This window comes from Danio rerio, chromosome 4 (genome assembly GCF_049306965.1).
Source record: "Danio rerio strain Tuebingen ecotype United States chromosome 4, GRCz12tu, whole genome shotgun sequence".
NCBI lineage: Eukaryota > Metazoa > Chordata > Actinopteri > Cypriniformes > Danionidae > Danio > Danio rerio.
In genome coordinates this window covers 23,000,572-23,019,952 of record NC_133179.1, presented here as the reverse complement: position 1 = coordinate 23,019,952, position 19,381 = coordinate 23,000,572, and the positions used below count along the sequence as shown (strand labels likewise).

At 35.4% G+C, this 19,381-nt stretch overlaps 2 protein-coding genes across 13 annotated transcripts in view; one reads left to right on the top strand and one right to left on the bottom strand.

Annotated features, from left to right (window-relative positions):
* The window catches only part of orc5 (origin recognition complex, subunit 5), a 70,471-nt gene that overhangs the window by 3,650 nt on the left and 47,440 nt on the right, over nt 1–19,381 (top strand). For 4 of the 12 annotated variants that reach the window (XM_073945876.1, XM_073945881.1, XM_073945878.1 and 1 more), the window contains exon 2: nt 6,224–6,469. The exons of 4 other annotated variants lie outside the window; for them this stretch is intronic. The gene's annotated coding sequence lies outside the window, so the exon portion shown is untranslated. Of the gene's footprint in view, nt 1–6,223; nt 6,470–16,763; nt 16,891–19,381 lie in introns of all 12 variants that reach the window. 4 more of the 12 variants (XM_073945885.1, XM_073945883.1, XM_073945888.1 and 1 more) reach the window with 2 other exon arrangements.
* lhfpl3 (LHFPL tetraspan subfamily member 3) overlaps nt 483–19,381 on the bottom strand; it is a 54,153-nt gene continuing 35,254 nt past the window's right edge. The window contains exons 2-4 of the mRNA NM_001003444.1: nt 6,211–6,441; nt 4,824–4,857; nt 483–1,727 (exon numbers count right to left, since the gene is read on the bottom strand). Of these exons, the coding sequence (NP_001003444.1) occupies nt 4,841–4,857; nt 6,211–6,441 (248 nt within the window). The 3' untranslated portion in view covers nt 483–1,727; nt 4,824–4,840. The remainder of the gene's footprint in view (nt 1,728–4,823; nt 4,858–6,210; nt 6,442–19,381) is intronic.

The window sequence follows — 19,381 nt, the reverse complement described above, 5'->3', positions numbered from 1 at the left end:
TAGATTTGGTTTAAATGTACATACTGTCACCTGATGAATAGAGGACAATGCAGAGACTTTGGTGGGAAAATCAAGGCAAAGACAAATTCTGCTTGACTAGTGTATTCAGCATTGAACTCCTCTGTTCACAGTTGTTTTTATTGCAATAACTTATCATTTTAAAAGTTGTACTTCTTTAGTTAATATGATTTAAAGTAATGTTTTCTATTCATTTTTAAACATTATGAAATGAATTAGGAAACTACCCATGGAAACTTTGATGTAATATAGTTTGGTATTTTTACCTTCGGCCCATGACTCTTGGTAAGATTTGTTTTTTGGCCTTATATACTAAAAACTTTGGGCACCCCTGGTATAGAGCATGATGAAAAAGACAAAATGCAAACACAAGTGATCACGAGACGCATTTAAATGTATGTCAATACCAAGTGGATACGTTATGTTAATAGCAGGTGAAATCAAGACAAATGTTTGGCTTGTTGTTTAGACAGTGTCCAGAATGAAATATCTTTATTGTAGTCTGTAGAGGTAAAATCTTTATTCATTAATGTTGGTGAATTGTCTTGATATCTAATACATTTTAATGGTGTATTTACATCATCATCTACATACAACATCATCTGACGAGACAGACAGCCAATAAATAAAGCCAAACATTTTTTTTTTCTTTCCAGCGTCGTTCAAATTCTTCAGCTGTCCAAAAAAAGAGGAAATGCCACTAGGTACACAGTGATGACATTTCCTGTGGGTGTTTGTTTATGAGACCATGTCCTCCAGGTTTTCTCATGACGTTTGTCTTTTTTTGATTGGTGATCCTTGTTCATCTTGTTGGGACAGAATGACTATACCAAGTGTACGAAACGGTACCAGCTGAGAACATCATAATTATGGCACACATAACTATACAGCACCAACACTGCCGAGAAGTAAATATCGAATTAGAGACATACAGAAATTTAACATGTACACTCAATACATAATACTTAAAACACTCTCCTACTTCTGTATATACTTGGCTTGTGCACAAATACTAATGGCAGAGACGCCTGCCCCTAATTTTGACACTTATTTTAAAGTATATTAACAGTGAACTCTTGCCTTCTGTTTACCTTTTCAACAATTGTGTCGTGGTGAACTAAGTGTACATTTGAAACCCGATAAATGATCACTTACATCTTAATTGGCTTTCAGTGGATTGAGTGTCTGTCTTTGCCGCTTTGTTTTTGTTTCTACAGGCCTGAAATGTCTCTGTCGCAGTTTGTACATTACAGATTTCAAAGCTTTCAGCGTTTCCTTCTACAGTATGTTAGTATACTTGGAGAATCCAGTCAAATTGAACAGTGTTATACAGTAATTCTAAATCCCAAAATATTAACATTACTATAATGCAGGCCTGAAGAAGAGGACAGAACATAAAATGAAATAACATTCAGTCAAACTTGCTTCTAAACGGTGCATTAGCTGCCCTATCATGTTAGTAGCACAGAACACGGTAAATAAACTAGGGTAGGGATTTGTTGAGAAGCAATTCCAGATAGTGAAGTGAAAAGGAGGGATATAAAGAGAAAAGCAGTGAGTTCCAAACTCCATTCACCCTGTTCGCATCCTTTGCTGAAATGTTTTTTTTTCCCCCAAACTGTTGCAGTCAGGCTTCCTGCCCTCAGGATGATGGGTAAAGCTGGATTGTGATTTCACATAATGGTTTTCCTTAAACAAGACAGAAACACCTGGGAACAGATAAAGGGGATGATTTAATGTGAATAAACATTGAAGCTCAAATTGTTACATATAATTTCAATACTGGATGGAGATCTTTTTAAAATTGTAAATAAACTTAGTCCAAGAATTTACATCTCAAAACAATTATAAACATTGTCACACTTTATTTTGATAGTCCGTTTGTTGAATTTAAGTTACATTGGATTTAATTGCCAACTAATTCTCATATCTCTTATAGTCAGTTAAATCAGAGATATTAATAAACAGATATTAAGCGGACAGCCTACTAATACACTCAAATAGACCATCAAAATAAAGTGTTACCATCAACAAATAAAACAAAAAATAAAAATGAGAAATTATATTAGTTATACAATCGAAGCATAAACAAATGCCAGGGGTAATATAAATAAAAAGGTAAGATGATGATAATAATAATAAAAAAACTTTATTTAATCATATTAAATTGACGTAATGCTTCATATGTTTTATTAGCTTTTCTGTTTTTCTGCACAGTGTAGTACCATATTGTTTAATCTCCTTTATAAAGTGTTCACAATTTGGGAATTTCTTGACATGAATACAGTATTTTCCATACCATATAAGAAAAATACTTTTTGAATCAATTCCTCCAATATGTATTGGTGTACCAAATGTCCTTAAAATAAAGTTAGAAACATCAATCCAAAATAATCTTGAGTATACACATTGAAAAAACATATGAGTAACAGATTCTTTAACAATGCCAAAAAAAATCGCAAGAGCTTCTCTATCCGCTTCAAACCATTCAAATAACTATTTTACAGGAAACAGCTTCTATGATGCACGCCGAGATTGCATTGCTCAGAGATGCAATTTCCATGGTATATACAGTAATCAGAGAGCGAAATTCAGTACCTTTTAAGACCTTTTATAACACTCTATACACCTTAAGACCTTTAGGTTTCGACCGGTAACAATTTAACTTGCAGTATATTTACTAAATACTGACTGTAAGAAACTAATCCTAAACAAATACATTGTTAATATACTGAATAAAAATGCTAATCCAGCAGGTGGCGCCTATAACTGCAGGAATAAAGGAGTTTCTTTGGTTACTGCAGTAAACAAAGCAGCTCAATGTCAAACCTAGCACGATTTTATGGATTTCATAAATTGTACGACATTCTAATATTTGCAGAATAAATTCAGGCAAACTTTAGCAATGGTGCTTTTTGAATTGAAACTTTTTACAATGATGATTGTATAATCAAAATGATATGGAATACTTTTTTATACATTATTAAGGGTCTTGCATTTATCTTAATTGATTTATCAACTGTTAATACTTTTTAAGATCCATCGAACAGCCTGATGTCAGACACAATTCACTCAATGAAGCTAGTAATGTCACTGTGAGGGGTAGGGTTAGGACTGGGGTTAGGTGAGTGCCTTTAAAACATTGAATGCAAAATAAGTCTGCAGCCAGACAACTCTCTATATTTTAAGTAAATGGCACTCAAAGATTTGATCTTTAGCAGATCTTCTTGACCATGTTTAATACCTAAACTTATTGATTTGCTGATGATTAGAAATATGCATTTAACAAGCAGTCGAGGTGAATGAGTTTACTTGACAATTTGGCCAGTGAGTAGAATTATTTTAGTCAACATAAGTGTTAAATATCAAACCTAAAGCTCTGATGATGCAGTGTCTTTGCAGGAACTACAAATGGTGCTGAATTTATAAAACCACTATTTTTCTGTATATTGAAATACTTATTTAATTATTTTTTTATGCATTTAGTGGCAATTTAAGTGATCGTTTGCTCAGAAATTGTTAATTGTCTATAATAATTGTCTATAATCACTCACCCTCATGTTGTTTTTGAGAGCTTCACTCATCTTCAGAACATAAGATATTTAAGATGAAATCCAAGAGCTCTCTCATCCTCCAGTAAAATCCTTATCCTCAAAACAGACTCTATACATTCAGTGCTTCACTCAGAATATAATCAAGTGACTTTTGTGTGCACATAAAACAAAAATAGCAACTTTGTTCAACAGTTTTTCGTTCTCAGTGTCAGTACAGGGTGCACGTTCAGATATCACGCTAGATCATTACATTGGATGCACCTGTGCTTTGCTGCAAACAGGAAATCGTGTGCACAGGAATCCAAGGGAATATACATTACTGCACAAAGCTCATAAATTTGCCCCTTCACTGACACAGAGGAGAACGGTTGAATAAATTTAATTTTGTATTATGTGTGCACAAAAGTAGTCTTGTAGCTTGTTAGTATTTTGATTGAACCACTGAAGACATGTCATTTGTTTTGAGTAAGCTTTTGAATAGTGACTACGTTTACATGGACATCAGTAATCAAACTATTTGCCTAAATCTGAATATTTTTACATTTTTTACATGTTATAGCACATAATTCGATTAACGTCATTGTGTCACCACGCTATCATCATTTCCTCTGAGGTTCATGTAACTGCAGTTTGGCACTTTCATTCAGGAACATTTCATGCATGCCCCCGTGACAAACGAGATATTAATGCAGGCGTCTGTGGTCCTTCGCTGACTCGATAGATGCTGAGAATAATGTTTGTATAGACTATCCTGTCACAAAATGCGGCAAAAATCCAACATGACTGTAATAGTTTGATTGTGTTTACACATCTGTACTGCAGTTCAATAATGTGACTAAAAACTGCATACTCCATCTCTTAAATCCGATCTCTGTTAAGTTAAATTATTACCTTAATCAGATTAAATTAATCACAAATATCTGTTTACATGGTAGACTCTTAATCAGAGTATTGTCTTAATGGTATTAAAATTGGATTATTGGTATTGGTGAAATGTATGAGGGAGCTCTCAGATTTCATGTAAAATATCCTAATCAGTGTACTTAATGCATGAAGGTCTTGGGGGTTTGAAATGACATGGGGGTGGCTAATTATTAACTAATTACTAATTAAGGCAAATTAACAGTTTAGTAAATGTAGGAAGTTCCTAAATGAGGTAAAAAAGTTTACAAAAATGTACAGCATGCTGTTTTACAAAGGTATGTACATCAACAAAGAAAAGCATTTTATTTTTTTAAAGTAAAGACTCACCTGAGTGTATCTGGCATCTATGCATTTCCACTTTCTGTTGATAGGAAATAAAGAAGGAAAGTACATGAAAAGTAAATAATAAAACAAAATATTACATAAGTCCATGAAGTAATTTTTTTAAATGCACAGAAAAAAAATTATTAGCTACTAACAGCTCTCAATGTTGATACATAGACAAGTCATTTTGTTTGTTGTTTTCTTACATCTATCCAGTTTGGATAAAAAAAACAAATAATATCCACTAGATGGCACCAACACCATCATCTGCCACCAAAAAACATACCATAACAAATTCAGTTTCAGCAGAATTATGGAGGCGAAGCAAATTGCTCATTTATTATTATACAAACATCCTTAATCACCATTAGCAGTGTGCAGCTCATTGGTTTCATGCAAAACCTGTTTACCCCTATAAGTGACCCTTCATCCAGGACTTTGAGGAGGAGAGTTCATTCTTTCCTTTATAACTCCCTGATTATATAAAGAATTTCATAGCTAATATCCATAAATAGCATTTGGTTCCAGGTGTTCTGTTCAGCACACCATGGGTTCCAGCTGATGCTGTGCCTGTGATTAATATGGACAGTCTGACAGCAAGCTGTGTAAACAGTCATTAGTAATTCATGGCTGGGTCTAGTGCCCCAGGTTTCCATTAACCCCAGTTCATGGTAGATTCTACCTTCCTATCTGTACTTCATTTGCTGTTTTTCACTTCATACTCATTCCTTCTAATATCTCATTCATTTTCACTGCTTCATCATCTGATTCCCTCAATAATGAGCATCTTTGTTTCACTTTCTGGTCTATCCTTGCTTGATCTGTCTGCCTCTGGCTGGCTCGTAATGAATGAACTGGACTGACAGGCACAACAGCTGCATGCTTAAAAATGATGTGTCAGAACATTTATAGGGAGAAATGGAGAATCCAGTTTGGATGATTATAATAAATAATTTTTTTGTTTCAGAATGGGAACAAATTTTGTTCTGTAGGGGAGTGCATATGCAAAAAATAAAAGAAACAATCTACAAGCATCGATACTGTAATTTTAATAAAAATATACCAATTAAATATACAGTGTTTTATTGTTTTCAGAGGAGTCAATATGTATTCAGGTATATAGTCTTTGAATAATCAAATGTAAAAAAAATTACCTCATAGTCTTCATTTTATGAACAATTCAATCAAATTTATCATTATTACAAGTTACAATTTCTTATGCCTGAATGCTTTTATAACCTCGTCCCTCACACAGTAACAGGCCTCAGAAAACACTTACAAAATAGTCTAATAGTATAATTATAATCCAGTTGTCAAATTAGGTCCCCACCAATATTAAAAGCAAATGTATGCCCTTGCACCCTTTAAATAAGTAAAACATTGCTCTTACTGTCTCCCAGCAGCTCCTCGGACATAAGTCCATCCTGTCTGTTGCCCAACACGAAGGCCAGGAAAGATAGGATGAGGGCGTCCAGGATGCCCATAATGGCCAGGATGTACGCCCAGCGCACTGAGCATGCGCCGATGGTGTATTTATCCGTCCCTTCTCCGCACATCCTCTTCACCTCATCAGCATCCCAGCCATCAGGATATATCATACAGCCCAACACTAGACACGTACCTGAGAGAGAAAGCAAGCAGTTGTTCGGGTAAGACAAGGTCTATGGATTTAATCAACAGCAGAATGCATTACTGGGCTCCTGCGATATGATAGATGGCAGTTCTAGAGCGTAAGCTGAGGAGCAAAATGAGCTCTAGTGAAAGAAGTCTTGGCAGTTTCGTTTGTTCGATTATGACATGTCTGACAGCGAAGATGAATGAGTGGAGAGGCACTGGTAATACCGGACGAGGCCCCAATTTATATTCACATACGCACAAAACTCAAGCTCTGCTAGAAGCTGTCATGAGTGATTTTTGCAACACTTGCACACCAAATGGAATTGCAAAAGTAACTAGATTTTTCTGTGATGTTTGTCAGTGTAATAAACTGTTAAAGTGGTTGATTACTGGCAAAAAAACTACTTCCTAGTTTTCATTATATTTTGGGTCCTAGATTGGCTCAAGTCCTTCCATCAATGCAAATCCATTTTCTACCCATTTTATAGTGCAGTTGTCTGATTCATTGTGCCCCATTATGCTAAAAGTCCTACCACAAACAGCAATTCTGTACATCAAACACTGATTGATGTAGACTTACTCAGTGGTTCCCAAAACTGGTCTTGGCATACCCTCATTTCGAGGTCTCTTTCATCTGGCACGACTATTTTAGATTTGGAACTAACAAGGTGATGAGCTGGTGCGATCAGCTGTGTTTTGTAGAAGAGATTGAGGTGAAGAGTTGGGGGTATTCTAGCACCTACAGACTGGGAACCTATGACCTGACTAAGTTGAACTCACTTATAAATGCAACTATATATTGTGAGAAAAAAGGTATGTGAACTGAGTAGTAAGTCTGAATTCATAGCATTTGAAAAACAGTTAGTGGAACATTCTTGGATGACCCACTACTTTCACTGAGATTCTTTAGTGTGCATCCAATGTACACTTTACTATCCCATGAGGGAACTGGGGAGGATTTGTAAATAGCAGTGCAGTGCAGTCCAGGCCATTTAAGAATGGCAACATGGTTAATGTAATATGTATGAACTCCTTTCATTCTCTTCATTCATAGTGATAAGGTAACATTCAGATTACCTACTCAGCCAGTATGGGATTTTGGACACAGCAAAACCGACCGGGTTCCCAGGGCTTCATCTGGAGGTATTGCTTGTTTAGTAGGAGTTTAAAAATGTACACTATTGAAATGCAACCTAGACCAGTGTTGGGAACAGTTTGTGACAGTTCAGGAGATGTATTTCACCTCCAAAAAAATTACAGGACAAGCCATTCTGATCCCATTTTTAAGCCCATTCTTCTTTCTACTGATGTATCTGTTTCATTTACAGTAACTATAGTGTTATTTTTGCATGTTCTTCTTGTGTTGCACTGGCAAAGGGGAACCCCCAACTTGAGTTTTACCAAGGGGGCTCTCTTCCCCAGAACATGCAGACTTTATTTGGGTGGACCCCTCACCCTTTAACTTGATTTTTTACAGAGTATGTTTAATAAATTCAGCAGAAAATTCTCAGACTTTTCTATGTATCCCACAAAGCATTTTTTGTTTAATACTTGTCTAAACATAGAAGGCTTGGCTAAAACACGGTTAAATTTGGGGTGTCAGCGAAAATCTAACAGATGTCCAAGAATAGCCCAAAACTTCAGATGTGTAGTCTTTCATTCCTGTGTATTTGATGACTAGTTTAGTTTGGGGCTATTCTTTGACATCTATTATTAGGTTTCCACTGGCTGTTCAAATTGAGCCTTGTTTTGGTTACGGCGTCTCTGCTTAGATACTTTTAAACAAAACATCCTTGCTGAGATCCTATCCCAAAGACAATGGGATATTAAGCATCCTTGACCAAAGTATTATTATCATTAATTTTTGGGCAACTGTGAAAATAATACAAAACAGATAAAAACATCAGATACACATCTGATTTATATGCTTTAGCAACAAAAGCATCCTGCAATTGAGAGAGTGCAATAGCAGAACTGTTTATTTGGACCAGAATCCCTTATGCAGTTATTTTGACTTTCGAACACACAAGTAGAAACTTAACTGCATTTAATTATTGGTTGAACGAACTAAGTATTAGCACAGTCAGAGAAAAAGTTAGAACAGAAAAGAGAAAGTTAAAGGGGTGAGAGTAGGAAGAATATCCCACATATGGATGCTGCCAATGGAATCAGGCATGATTAACACATCGCCTGTATGTCTTTGTCACACATTTTGCTGTGTCACAAAATAGCTAGTGAAATGAAAAGCCACCCAAAAAGGCTCTTATATCTCCTATATCTGTCTCTCTATCTTTCAATATAATCTCTTGGTTCGTGTGTCTAATAAGCGAAACTTTAGAAGACATTCATCATCATTATCCTAATAGCCATCAGCGGGCTAATAGTAATCACATTAAAGCTGAAAGCCAGTCACCCACATCCCTGAGCCCACAGCTTATTTACACTGCAAAGACTCTAGAGAGTTCACAGGTTTCCTCTTGGGGCTGTTTTTGACAGCCCAACTAAGTCTGTCGCTTGTATAACTGGCCTTCCTGCATTAGTGTTTTATGAAAGTTATGCTTGTTACACTGTCCTATCCAGATGTAACTAGGTTTTCATTGTATATCCAAACCATGTGTTCACATATCTGCACTAATCAGATTTGACTAAAATTGCAGATTAATAAAATTGCAGCATTTCTTTTATTGTTTGTTTCACTTAAAACAAATGGCAAGTCATCTATGTGGTTTGACTGCTATGTGAGCATTTGCATTTGCGCTTACAGTTTGTGTGTGTGTTTGAGAGAGAAAGATGGAGAAGGCTATATATATATATATATATATATATATATATATATATATATATATATATATATATATATATATATATATATATATATATATATATATATATAGCCTAGTTCAAAAAGGTTTTAGATGCGTATTACAATAACATCACATAACGTGGATCACACATAGAATGAGAGGTGGGTAAAACTCAACAACTCAAGGCTTTGCACACTGGACAAGCACATTTTATTTTTTGAGGCCTATAATGTTTTTGAATGTAAAACTGTGCAGATGGGGCTCTATAGTGAACATGCAATGCCAATGTAGCTGTAGCTCAAACTTTTCATTCTTTGAAGAAAGAGGTTTCCATCTTGAGCTCCACTGCAGGACTCAACAATGAAATCAAAACTGAAATCAAAATTTACAATGTTTATCTTTCTAGCTCACATTGTTTTTCTTAAAATTAAATAATAATCTGTAAAATTAATAAATTAATTATGGTAATATTCACTCAAATTCTGACCACTTGATTCTGTTTCTGGAGTGGCTGTCTATCTATTAATGTCTACCTGAGGACTTTCATAGCAACTGTATATCAATATCTGTAACATGTTAAGATTGGGATAACTTAGGGATCATTTTAGATAGTAATTAAAATGTTGGTGAACACGCAGACTATATCTATAAGAAGGCAACACAGAGACTCTTTCTTTTAAGTAAATTGAATACTTTTAATGTTAGTAAGGGTATTCTGAGGAAGGTTTATACCAGTCTGGTTGAAAGTATTATCTTCTATAATATTTCTTGATGGTACAGAAATCTTGGAGATAGAAGCAAGTGTGACCTTGGAAAGATTGTTACCACGGCTAGTAAAATCATAATGGACCCCCTCTACTTAATATTATGTTTCAGTTGGAAATACGTAACATAACTGGAATGAAAGTCTGAGCAATCTTTGGTTTAAGCGGACTTTAAACACTTGTGCCACTGGCCTTGATCCACTCTCACAGCTGTTGGCCTTGCTCAAACTCATCAAGCCTACCAAGCCAACCAATCGCATTTCTTGCATTCTGTGTCAACTTGCACAACGACAAATGAAAGTAGTGAGAAATTTGTTTAGAAACTGAATATGATTTTCACGTCACTATGGGACATAACTGGAGGGAAGGTTTCAAAGTTATTGCTTTCAAACCAACCACACTCACGCACGCACATTACGTTGGAAATGCTTATAAATAATAGAAAACATCAGCATTTTCTCTCATTTCACTTCCTCTCCAGAGCCTGCAGCACTGCACCACACACGTATACTAATGAAGAGGAGGTCTTCAGCGAAACCTTTCAATGTTATCGAAAAGACACACACTGCTGAGCTCTGATAATGAGCTGTCCTTATCTCACCCATCTTGTGAAAGACAAGTTGTTGTTTTTATCCCATTTTCTCTTATTTTTATGTAATAAATGCCACAGAATAGGTTATGGAAAGTCAACCTTGTGGTTCTGTACTTTGGCTGGGTTCTTTCTAATAGATTAGACTGCGGTTGCATTGTGAGGGCTTTGATTTTGCTGGCAGCGAGCACTCATGCTGCATCTGGGTCAGTGAGAGTGCTCTGAATGCAGATGCTGAGAGTGTCACATCCGAGATGTGTTTGTAGATAGAGGCTATAAATAAACACAGTTAAAAAGGGAGAATTCTGCATGTTGGAGTGTGTGTTTCCTTGAGGAAAGATTCATTTGTAATACCCCTCTTCCCCCCTTTAGTCTTTCCTCTTCTCTGTATATCTATTTTTTATGCTATCTTGTAATCTCAGCCAACGATTTATGGATGAACCCCCTTGCAGGGGGATTAGGAGCTGTCCAGAACATGGGGTGCTAAAAATATACAGCCTGCCACTTGACTAATGGAGCTGTCCCTTTCAGAAGTGGTCCTGAACTTGTGTTCACCCAGAAATTGTCATTATCTCATAATTTTCTCACCTTCATCTCCTTCCAAACCCATATAACTTCTGTACACTCTTAAAAAGGGGGATTTTGCAGTGATGCCACTGAAGTAGCACTTTGGGTTCCCTAAAGAACTTTTCATTGAGCAGTTCTCAAACCACTTTTTATTAAGGAACAAAATATACTTTAAATTGGTCAAAGAATGGAATGAAACGCTATTTTTCGAACGAAGTCCAAACAAAAAGTTTGTTTTCAGTTTGTTTCGGCAAATCAAAACAACTCACCAAAGCAAACTTTTTGGGGGAGTTTGTTTTGGCTCCTGAACACCTTTTAAACCAGGGGTCTGTTCTTCGTAGCTCGCTTAAATGATCTAAGATGATTTGGCAGATCCTGGATCTTTTAATCTTGATAACTGATCACTGGCTAATTTGGTTCTTTTAAAGAAGTTCGTGAATCAGATTAAAATGTCTGGATGAACTGATCTGAGATCGCTGCGTGTGTTGTGAAGGACTGATCTATCGATCCTCGAAATCATGATCTGCAATGCAACGATTGGCTGACGACACAGCAGCGTAATGACATCCTCTGATTAATATTCAATTATCCATGTGAGCTAAATTACATAAAATTAGTTGTAAACCGTTTGTTAAATATGATACGCAATAAATTTACAGCTTGTTGTGGGCTGCAGGCTTGGCCCTTTTATGTGTTGAGCAATTTATTTAGTTTTACAGTTAGAGTGGATTTTCCTTATTATAGTAGTATTATTGTAGCAGTTTTTTTAATCGGTGTAAAGAATAACTGGATGTTTACAAAAGCATTTTGCGTCTGCAACTTTTATGAAGCATCAAATCACCGTCATATTAACTGTCATAACACGTTTATGACTGCATAAATGTATTATTGCTTTTAAAAAAGTCACATATTGGGCATTTCTATTAGCAGACACAAATTGTACTAAAATGATCTAAAAAGTTTATATATATATATATATATATATATATATATATATATATATATATATATATATATATATATATATAAAATTTGGTACATACTTTCTGTAATATCTTTGCTTGAACTCACCCGATCCAATCCTGTTTATAGGAATTGAACCTGCTCCCAACCAGGTTTGAGCAACCAGAACTGCTGCTATGACAACAAGTCTCGGATCAGTTTTGAAGAACAAAATGATCCTGGATCGTGTCAAATCATCAATAACCAAATCCAGCTAACCGAGTAATCCATGTACGAAGAACGGACCCCAGGTCTCACCAACCCTTTTCCTGCACAGTTCAGCTCCAACCCTGGTCAAACACACCTGAACCAATTAAATACAACTTGAAGCAACATTTGATAATCACAAACAGGTGTGTTTGGTCAGGTTTGCAACTGAAATCTTCAGGAAGGTAGCTCTCCAGGAACAAGGGTGGTGACTGTTATAAACATTGGCCTGTATTGATTGGTCCGTAAAGATTACAAGGTCGATAAGCATGTTATGGGACTTTTCTTGTCGTGATTCATATCTCATATCCACAGAGCGATTTAAAGACTCGAAGGAGTCACACACCGGACAAGAAGCCAATGTTTTTTTAATGATGCATTTTTTAAAGTTCTAAATATGGTTTTCTATGAGTGTACAGAAACTGGCACTAATCAGTGTCTGTGCACGGCATACAGAAAACAAAAGTAAAGTATGGCACTTCTTGTCTGGTGTGCGACAGGTTGGAGAATGATGTTTGAAGATACTGAAACAAGGGCTGGGCGATCAAAATCTGTGTCGACATTTATTGACTGAACACCATTGTCACCATAACAAAAAATTTGGAATGAAGTTTCAGTATGAAGCGCCATAGTTTTATTAAAATGTGTCTGCTGAGCGTGCACCTTGGAAGCAATGCCAATAACCTTAGGGTGTAAGTTTGTCATTTCCAATGGAGGCGTGCGACTTGCATGATGTGCACATGGTGTGCAAGCGACATGCACGTGACCCAAGCTCATTTTCCAGGTACACATAGTTAAAAAAAAAACATCTGCAATTTTCAGAAAGCTGCACCGCGATTCTTGTAAGTAGAACTAACCAATCTGCTTCACACTTTTGTATGGAATATACACATTTAAGTAGTAATAGAAGACTAATTACCACAGACAAACACAGATTATCTTAACACTGCAGTGTTTTTTACTTTTCTCCATAAACTTGCATCGGAAATGCAGCAATGGTTTGCCTGCTTGTCATCCCTGAGAAAACTGTTGATGGTCGCCTAGTTATGAGACACAAGACGCCATAGAAAATGGTGAAGGAATCTAAACTTATGTTTAGTTTATTATAAAGAGATGGGATATTATGTTTAAATATTTTTGTTTTTGACTGTTAAAACTATTTGCTTTTAGTAATGTTAGTAAATTAAAATGAAGTGGTAAAATAACTAAATATTCTAATGTTTCTAAATGGATTGTTAAAAGTTTTGGTTACACTTTATAATAACTACACACTATAAATCATTTATTAAGCATTAGCATCTAGTGAATTCATCATCTGTTAAGCATTTACTCTACATTAATAAGCGTTAGTAAGCAGTCAATAACTGCAGCTACAAATGATCTATTCTTGACTTACAAACATATTTAAAATGTGTTTAATAATCGTACTTTGTTATTGATTTATTTTTCATTACTAAATGAAGTATTGCATTATTTACAAACCATTTGTATTTAAGAGTAGTTGAGGTTTTTAGGATCATTCAGAATGAGTTAGTAAATGATTAATAAACTATTGAAATCAACATTTATATGTCTTATTATTCAGGCATATATTAATGGTTAATGGCTAAGTATGTTAATAAATGCTTTATTAACTCAACTTCATCTAGTTTTGTGACCTAATCTAAAGTGAGGACTATTTATGCTTTATAAATCCCTTATAAATGACAAATAAAGGCTCAGTTAAATTCTAAACAAAACGAATGACATTATTCATTCCTATTCATTTATTTGTCCTTCATAATGTCCAATTCATTCATTTCAAATAAAAAATAAATCTTTGCAACCTAATCTAAAATAAAATCACTGTAGAGTTTAAACATTGCATCTTATTATATTGTTAAATTACTATATTGTTGTTGTTGTTGTTGTTTTATCCAGTTGGATGTTGTATTTTGACACTCCGGTTATTCAGCAATGTTTAAACTTTATCAAAATTTTACGTTTTAGAAAAGATTGCAAAGATGTTTTGTTCATTTGATTCTGAGCCTTTAATTGTCATTTATAAGGGATTTATAAAGCATGAATTGTCCTCACTTTAGATTAGGTCACAAAACTGCATGAAGTTGAGTTAATAAAGCATTTATTAACATATTAGTTAACTATTAATATATGCATGATTAATAAGATATATAAATGTTGATTTCAATAGCTTATTAATCATTTACTCATTCTGAATCATCCTAAAACCCTCAACTACAAATGGTTTGTAAATAATGCGATACTTAATTTAGTAATGAAAAATAAATCATTAATTAAGTATGAAAATACAATTATTTAACCCATTATACAGGTGCTTATAAGTCAAGAATACAGCATTTGTAGCTGCAGTTATAAACTGCTTACTAACGCTTATTAAAGTAGAGTTAATGCTTAACAGATAATGAATTCACTATTTGCTAATGCTTAATAAATGATTTATAGTGTGTAGCTATTATTAAGTGTTACCAAAACTTGTACTAAAATTATCGATACCGAATGATATAAACATGATTTATTTATTTATTTATTTATTTATTTATTTATTTATTTATTTATTTATTTATTTTTTGTAATGACAGCCAGTCCTAACTGAAGCTGGTCTTCTTTCACAGTTACCATTGCTGTTGTGGTTTTGTGGTACACCCGAGCAGTGTGACAAATTTACAAGCCCACCTAGTGCAGTGTGGCAGTTAAGGTGTTCGAAAACAGTATACTGTCAGAGTTTTCTAACTTTTTTTGCCCTCAAACGCAGAACAAAAATACCTTTGTTTGAAGATTAGTGGGGTCTTAAGTGTGAACTTTTTTTCATCTAAAGAAGCATCTTCAACTGTGATGAGTGTTTTTGTGCATGGGTATGGTCCCATGAAACGATAGATGGCAACCTTACTTTTTAATAGTGTAGAACACTAAAGGAGATTTTTTTTTTTCCACAATCATTTATGCTGCTCCTTTACATTTACATTTAGTCATTTAGCAGACGCTTTTATCCAAAGCGACTTTCAATGCAGTGGGTTCATAAAGTGACCAAAAATACTCCCAATAAAAACCATGAGCATACTGTAAAAGTAGACTTCATAAAACATCAACCTGTCAGCTTATTTTTTATAGTGTGTTCTGCAATATTGCTTTTAGTTGACAGATTTGTTTTGGCTGATTCCAAAATAATAAAGCATTGTCTTTCAGCATCGCTACATCAGTATAGGAAAGAACTCAACTAAGCAAATCAAATAAACAAAAAATCTGAAATAAAAGTAAAAGTGATGAAAGTAAGTACAGTTGAAACTAAGTAGAAGAAAACTACTTAAAAAGGACAGTTTTGAAAGCTGCAGTTTCAGTTTTTATAGTTTCAGTTTTCCTTTGTGACTGAGCATTACAGGCTGCTGAATGCAATATACCTGCCTGGAGGTTATTGTCTGTATTCTTTGTGTATGATTAAATGATACACAGATTGAGTTTACATCCACAGGTGCTGTAGATAATAAAAATGAATGTACACTTGCACAGATTAGCTCTAATGCCACTGAATCTGCTATTAAAAAACAAAAATATGCTAACATAAATGACATTTGAAAGCTACGGCAGAAATAGCAGGTGGATAATAGCATTTATTTATGTTAATCTTAGAATAAATTACTTAGATGACTTGGAATAAAGTGCACACCTCATATTGTAGACTTTTATGTTGGCTGAAATATGTGCTTCTCCTTTGCATAGAAGAAAGAAAAGTTTTTGTAAAAACATTACAGGTTTATTTAATGCCAGATTTGCCTTTTATGTGAACTCTCCCTTCAAGTATACAGCCCTGCATTTGTTAGCAGTGGAGGATAGAAATAGGGTCTCCCTCGTTCATCTTCCATTAACTTTACTTGACTTGGCAATTGTTTGCAAATGTCTTAGCATTCCAGCCAATAGAAAAAGAAAAAAGCATGAGGAATGATAAGATGGATGGAGAGAGAAGACGGATGGAGAGAGGAGAAGATAATGCAAGGTTGAAAGACTCCCTGTCTCCCCTGTCCTTGCTAAGCTGCTGTTGTTTGCTGCTTAATGTATTGTCAAGGCAGGAATAGAGTAGAGCCTAAGGGTTTTGTGTTTCATTCTGAGAATGCTGGCTTGATGTTTTTCCCTGCAGTGAAGGATAAATGATATATAAGTTAAAAATATAAGAGAGAAAACAACCTCAGTTTGTCTATGGTAAATCAAAAAAAAACCTTCACTTCTCCGATGAGCAATATGAAAATGTGAAAGCACTGAAACTGATACACACAGAAACATAGTATAAAGTTTACATATCACCAATGACCTTTGCAAATATTCATATACCAAACCACAATATAAAACGCTACTCATTAATTTCTGTCCATTTTTTTTTTAGCTTGGCGCTGAATGTATCTTGTCACAGTTGATGAAAATACAAATCAGTGGGAGTGCTGCAAAATCAATGCCTCACTGTTATGGACATTGTGGGAGATTTGTAGATGCTCCCTTGGGCGACAGGAAGGGTACGTAGTAAAAATGATTGAAGAAATAATTTACAGGCCTGTGTCTCTCTAGGACAGTTGGTTTGTTGCAGAGAAAGCTTGTATCAGAGCTCTTAGGCATCTCTATGAAATATGAAATCATCAATACAGGCTAAATTACTCCACAGGGCTTTTCACACTTGAAATTGTTTACCCTGGCTCATCTTAAACCCTAGATCATAGACCTCAAACTCAATTCCTGGTAGGCCGCAGCTCTGCACAACCCTAATCAGACACAGCTGATCCAACTAATCAAGGTGTTCAAGACTACTAGAAACTAGATCAGCTGTGCTTGATTAGGGTTGGAGCAAAACTGCAGAGCTGCGGCCCTCCAGGAATTGAGTTTGAGACCTATGCCCTAGCCTAGATAAATACAAAGACAGGTTATCTATAATCAGATTCCTCTGTCTATCTGTCTGGTCAGTCTGCCATCCTTTCATCCGGTCATTCTATCTTGTATCCATCCATCTGTCCATTAAATTTTGTCTGTCTGTATGTCTGTCATAACTTCTCTGCCCGTCTTTCATATCAATTATTCTATTCATTCATCTCATCATGTATGAGTCTGTATAAATGCAAGCTGTGCTTTCTCGCATAACTGACGCAAGACAAAATTGGGTTCAGCCTGCTTCAGAAAACATCTGTCTGTGACTGTGTGAATTAAAGCCTGGACTCCAGATGATGTGCTCTGACAGTGGCATATGTTTCATATCACTGGCTTGCATTTCTGACCTCAGACAGCAGCTCACACTGAGGATTATTTCAAAAGTAGGTTTCACAAAGGGAGTTTCGGGTCCACAGTATATAAACACAAATAGACCTAATACTGTAGAGAAAAGAAATTCGGAAAATAGAATAGTTGCCAACTGCATAATGCAGCATGTACTCTGTATTCCATCTCATATTTAAAACAATATGTGAAACAGCACAGATTATGTAACTTTTAAATGGCCACATTATTGCCGCATGACGTCCTTTACCAAACTCATATTAAATATTAAAGTCAGAGCGTGGGCGTAATTAAAAACATTTCTATTTTGTGTAAAACATCTAGCCTTTTTGGATTTTAGGGATTTCAGATCAAAAACAATTAGTTAAGATTTAGAAAACCCTTTTTTAACAGATGTATATGCACTACTTTATAATAGGACTGCTTAAAAACAAAGGAGATGAGTTCTCATTCACACTCTGAACTTGGAGAGAGTGGTGTTGTGATGGAGAGGCTCTCTGGATTGTCAGTCTTGTGAGGTGTTTGATAAGTGATGGCTGTGTTATTGACTGCAGTGCTCCTCAACTCATGTAGTAGAACTGACATGCAATGCTCTTTCATCCCACCTGCTGTCTGTCCCTTCGGCTATTTTGGGAAAGCCATACTATTCTTTCTTTTTCTGCATTATAAAGTATGTATGCTGTGCACAGTATGCTTATTTTCTGCACGCATGAAATTCCCAGATGTCTCGCTGCATTTGCCAAAATCTGCAATAGAGAACCACAACACAATATGCCTGAAGGTAGACATTAATATTATTCTGCCTTTTTAAGATACTTTGTTTCAGGAAACTCTATAACAGCATAGTATGTAACATTTAGAGTTAGGACATTGCTGTAAAAAGCTCAGTAAAGAAATGCTCATATTTATCAAGATAAAAACACTCTAATTGAAAATTACTATTTACAAAATATCGGGTAAGCTATGCATTTTATCCTTTCTAGAATATTGAAAGCGGTTTATTTGGTTTTGCTTTTCCAAGGCATTTAAACTGCATTAAATTAGTTAAAAATGCAACAAAATGTAGTCATAATACAGCAACACCATGAATTAGAACGTTTATCATTGTATACAGTGCTTACAGTTTCAAAATATTTCCCCTTTTCAATATTCAGTAAGCAGTAGACACTAATACCCCCTTCTCTCTTTCCCTACGTTATGCATCACTGCCGTTTATGTATTTCATCACGGGGCAATCAGCCCATATGTCCAAAAAATACTGTGCATAATGCTTAACATCTTGAAAATATGCTGTTTTAACCTCTTTAACATGTTCACACATAACCTCATTACCCTAACGCAGAAGACTACATATCCCATAATTCTTTGGAGGCGGTGGAACAGTAAAGGTGATTGGTAACAGGTGGTCCAATTAATTACTGGCAAACGCAAGCACGGTCGCCAAGAAACTAATCTAAACGAGCTTGCCAAAATGCAGAGAGACACCAGCACTGCAAGCTCTACAGGACACGCATCACGCCCTTAATAGACAGTAAGAAAAACCAAACAGATTAAGAGAAAAATCCTCTTTTATCGCTCTGATGCACTTATTTCAACCACACAAGCTGGATTGGCATAGCAAGCCTATTTGGATGGCGACCAGCATGCGCGTGCATGTTTGTGTTAGGTAGAAAGCAATACTATGTGATAGAAGTTTCCTCTTCCCAGCTGGAAACCAATAAGTTTTGAATGGTCACCCCCAGG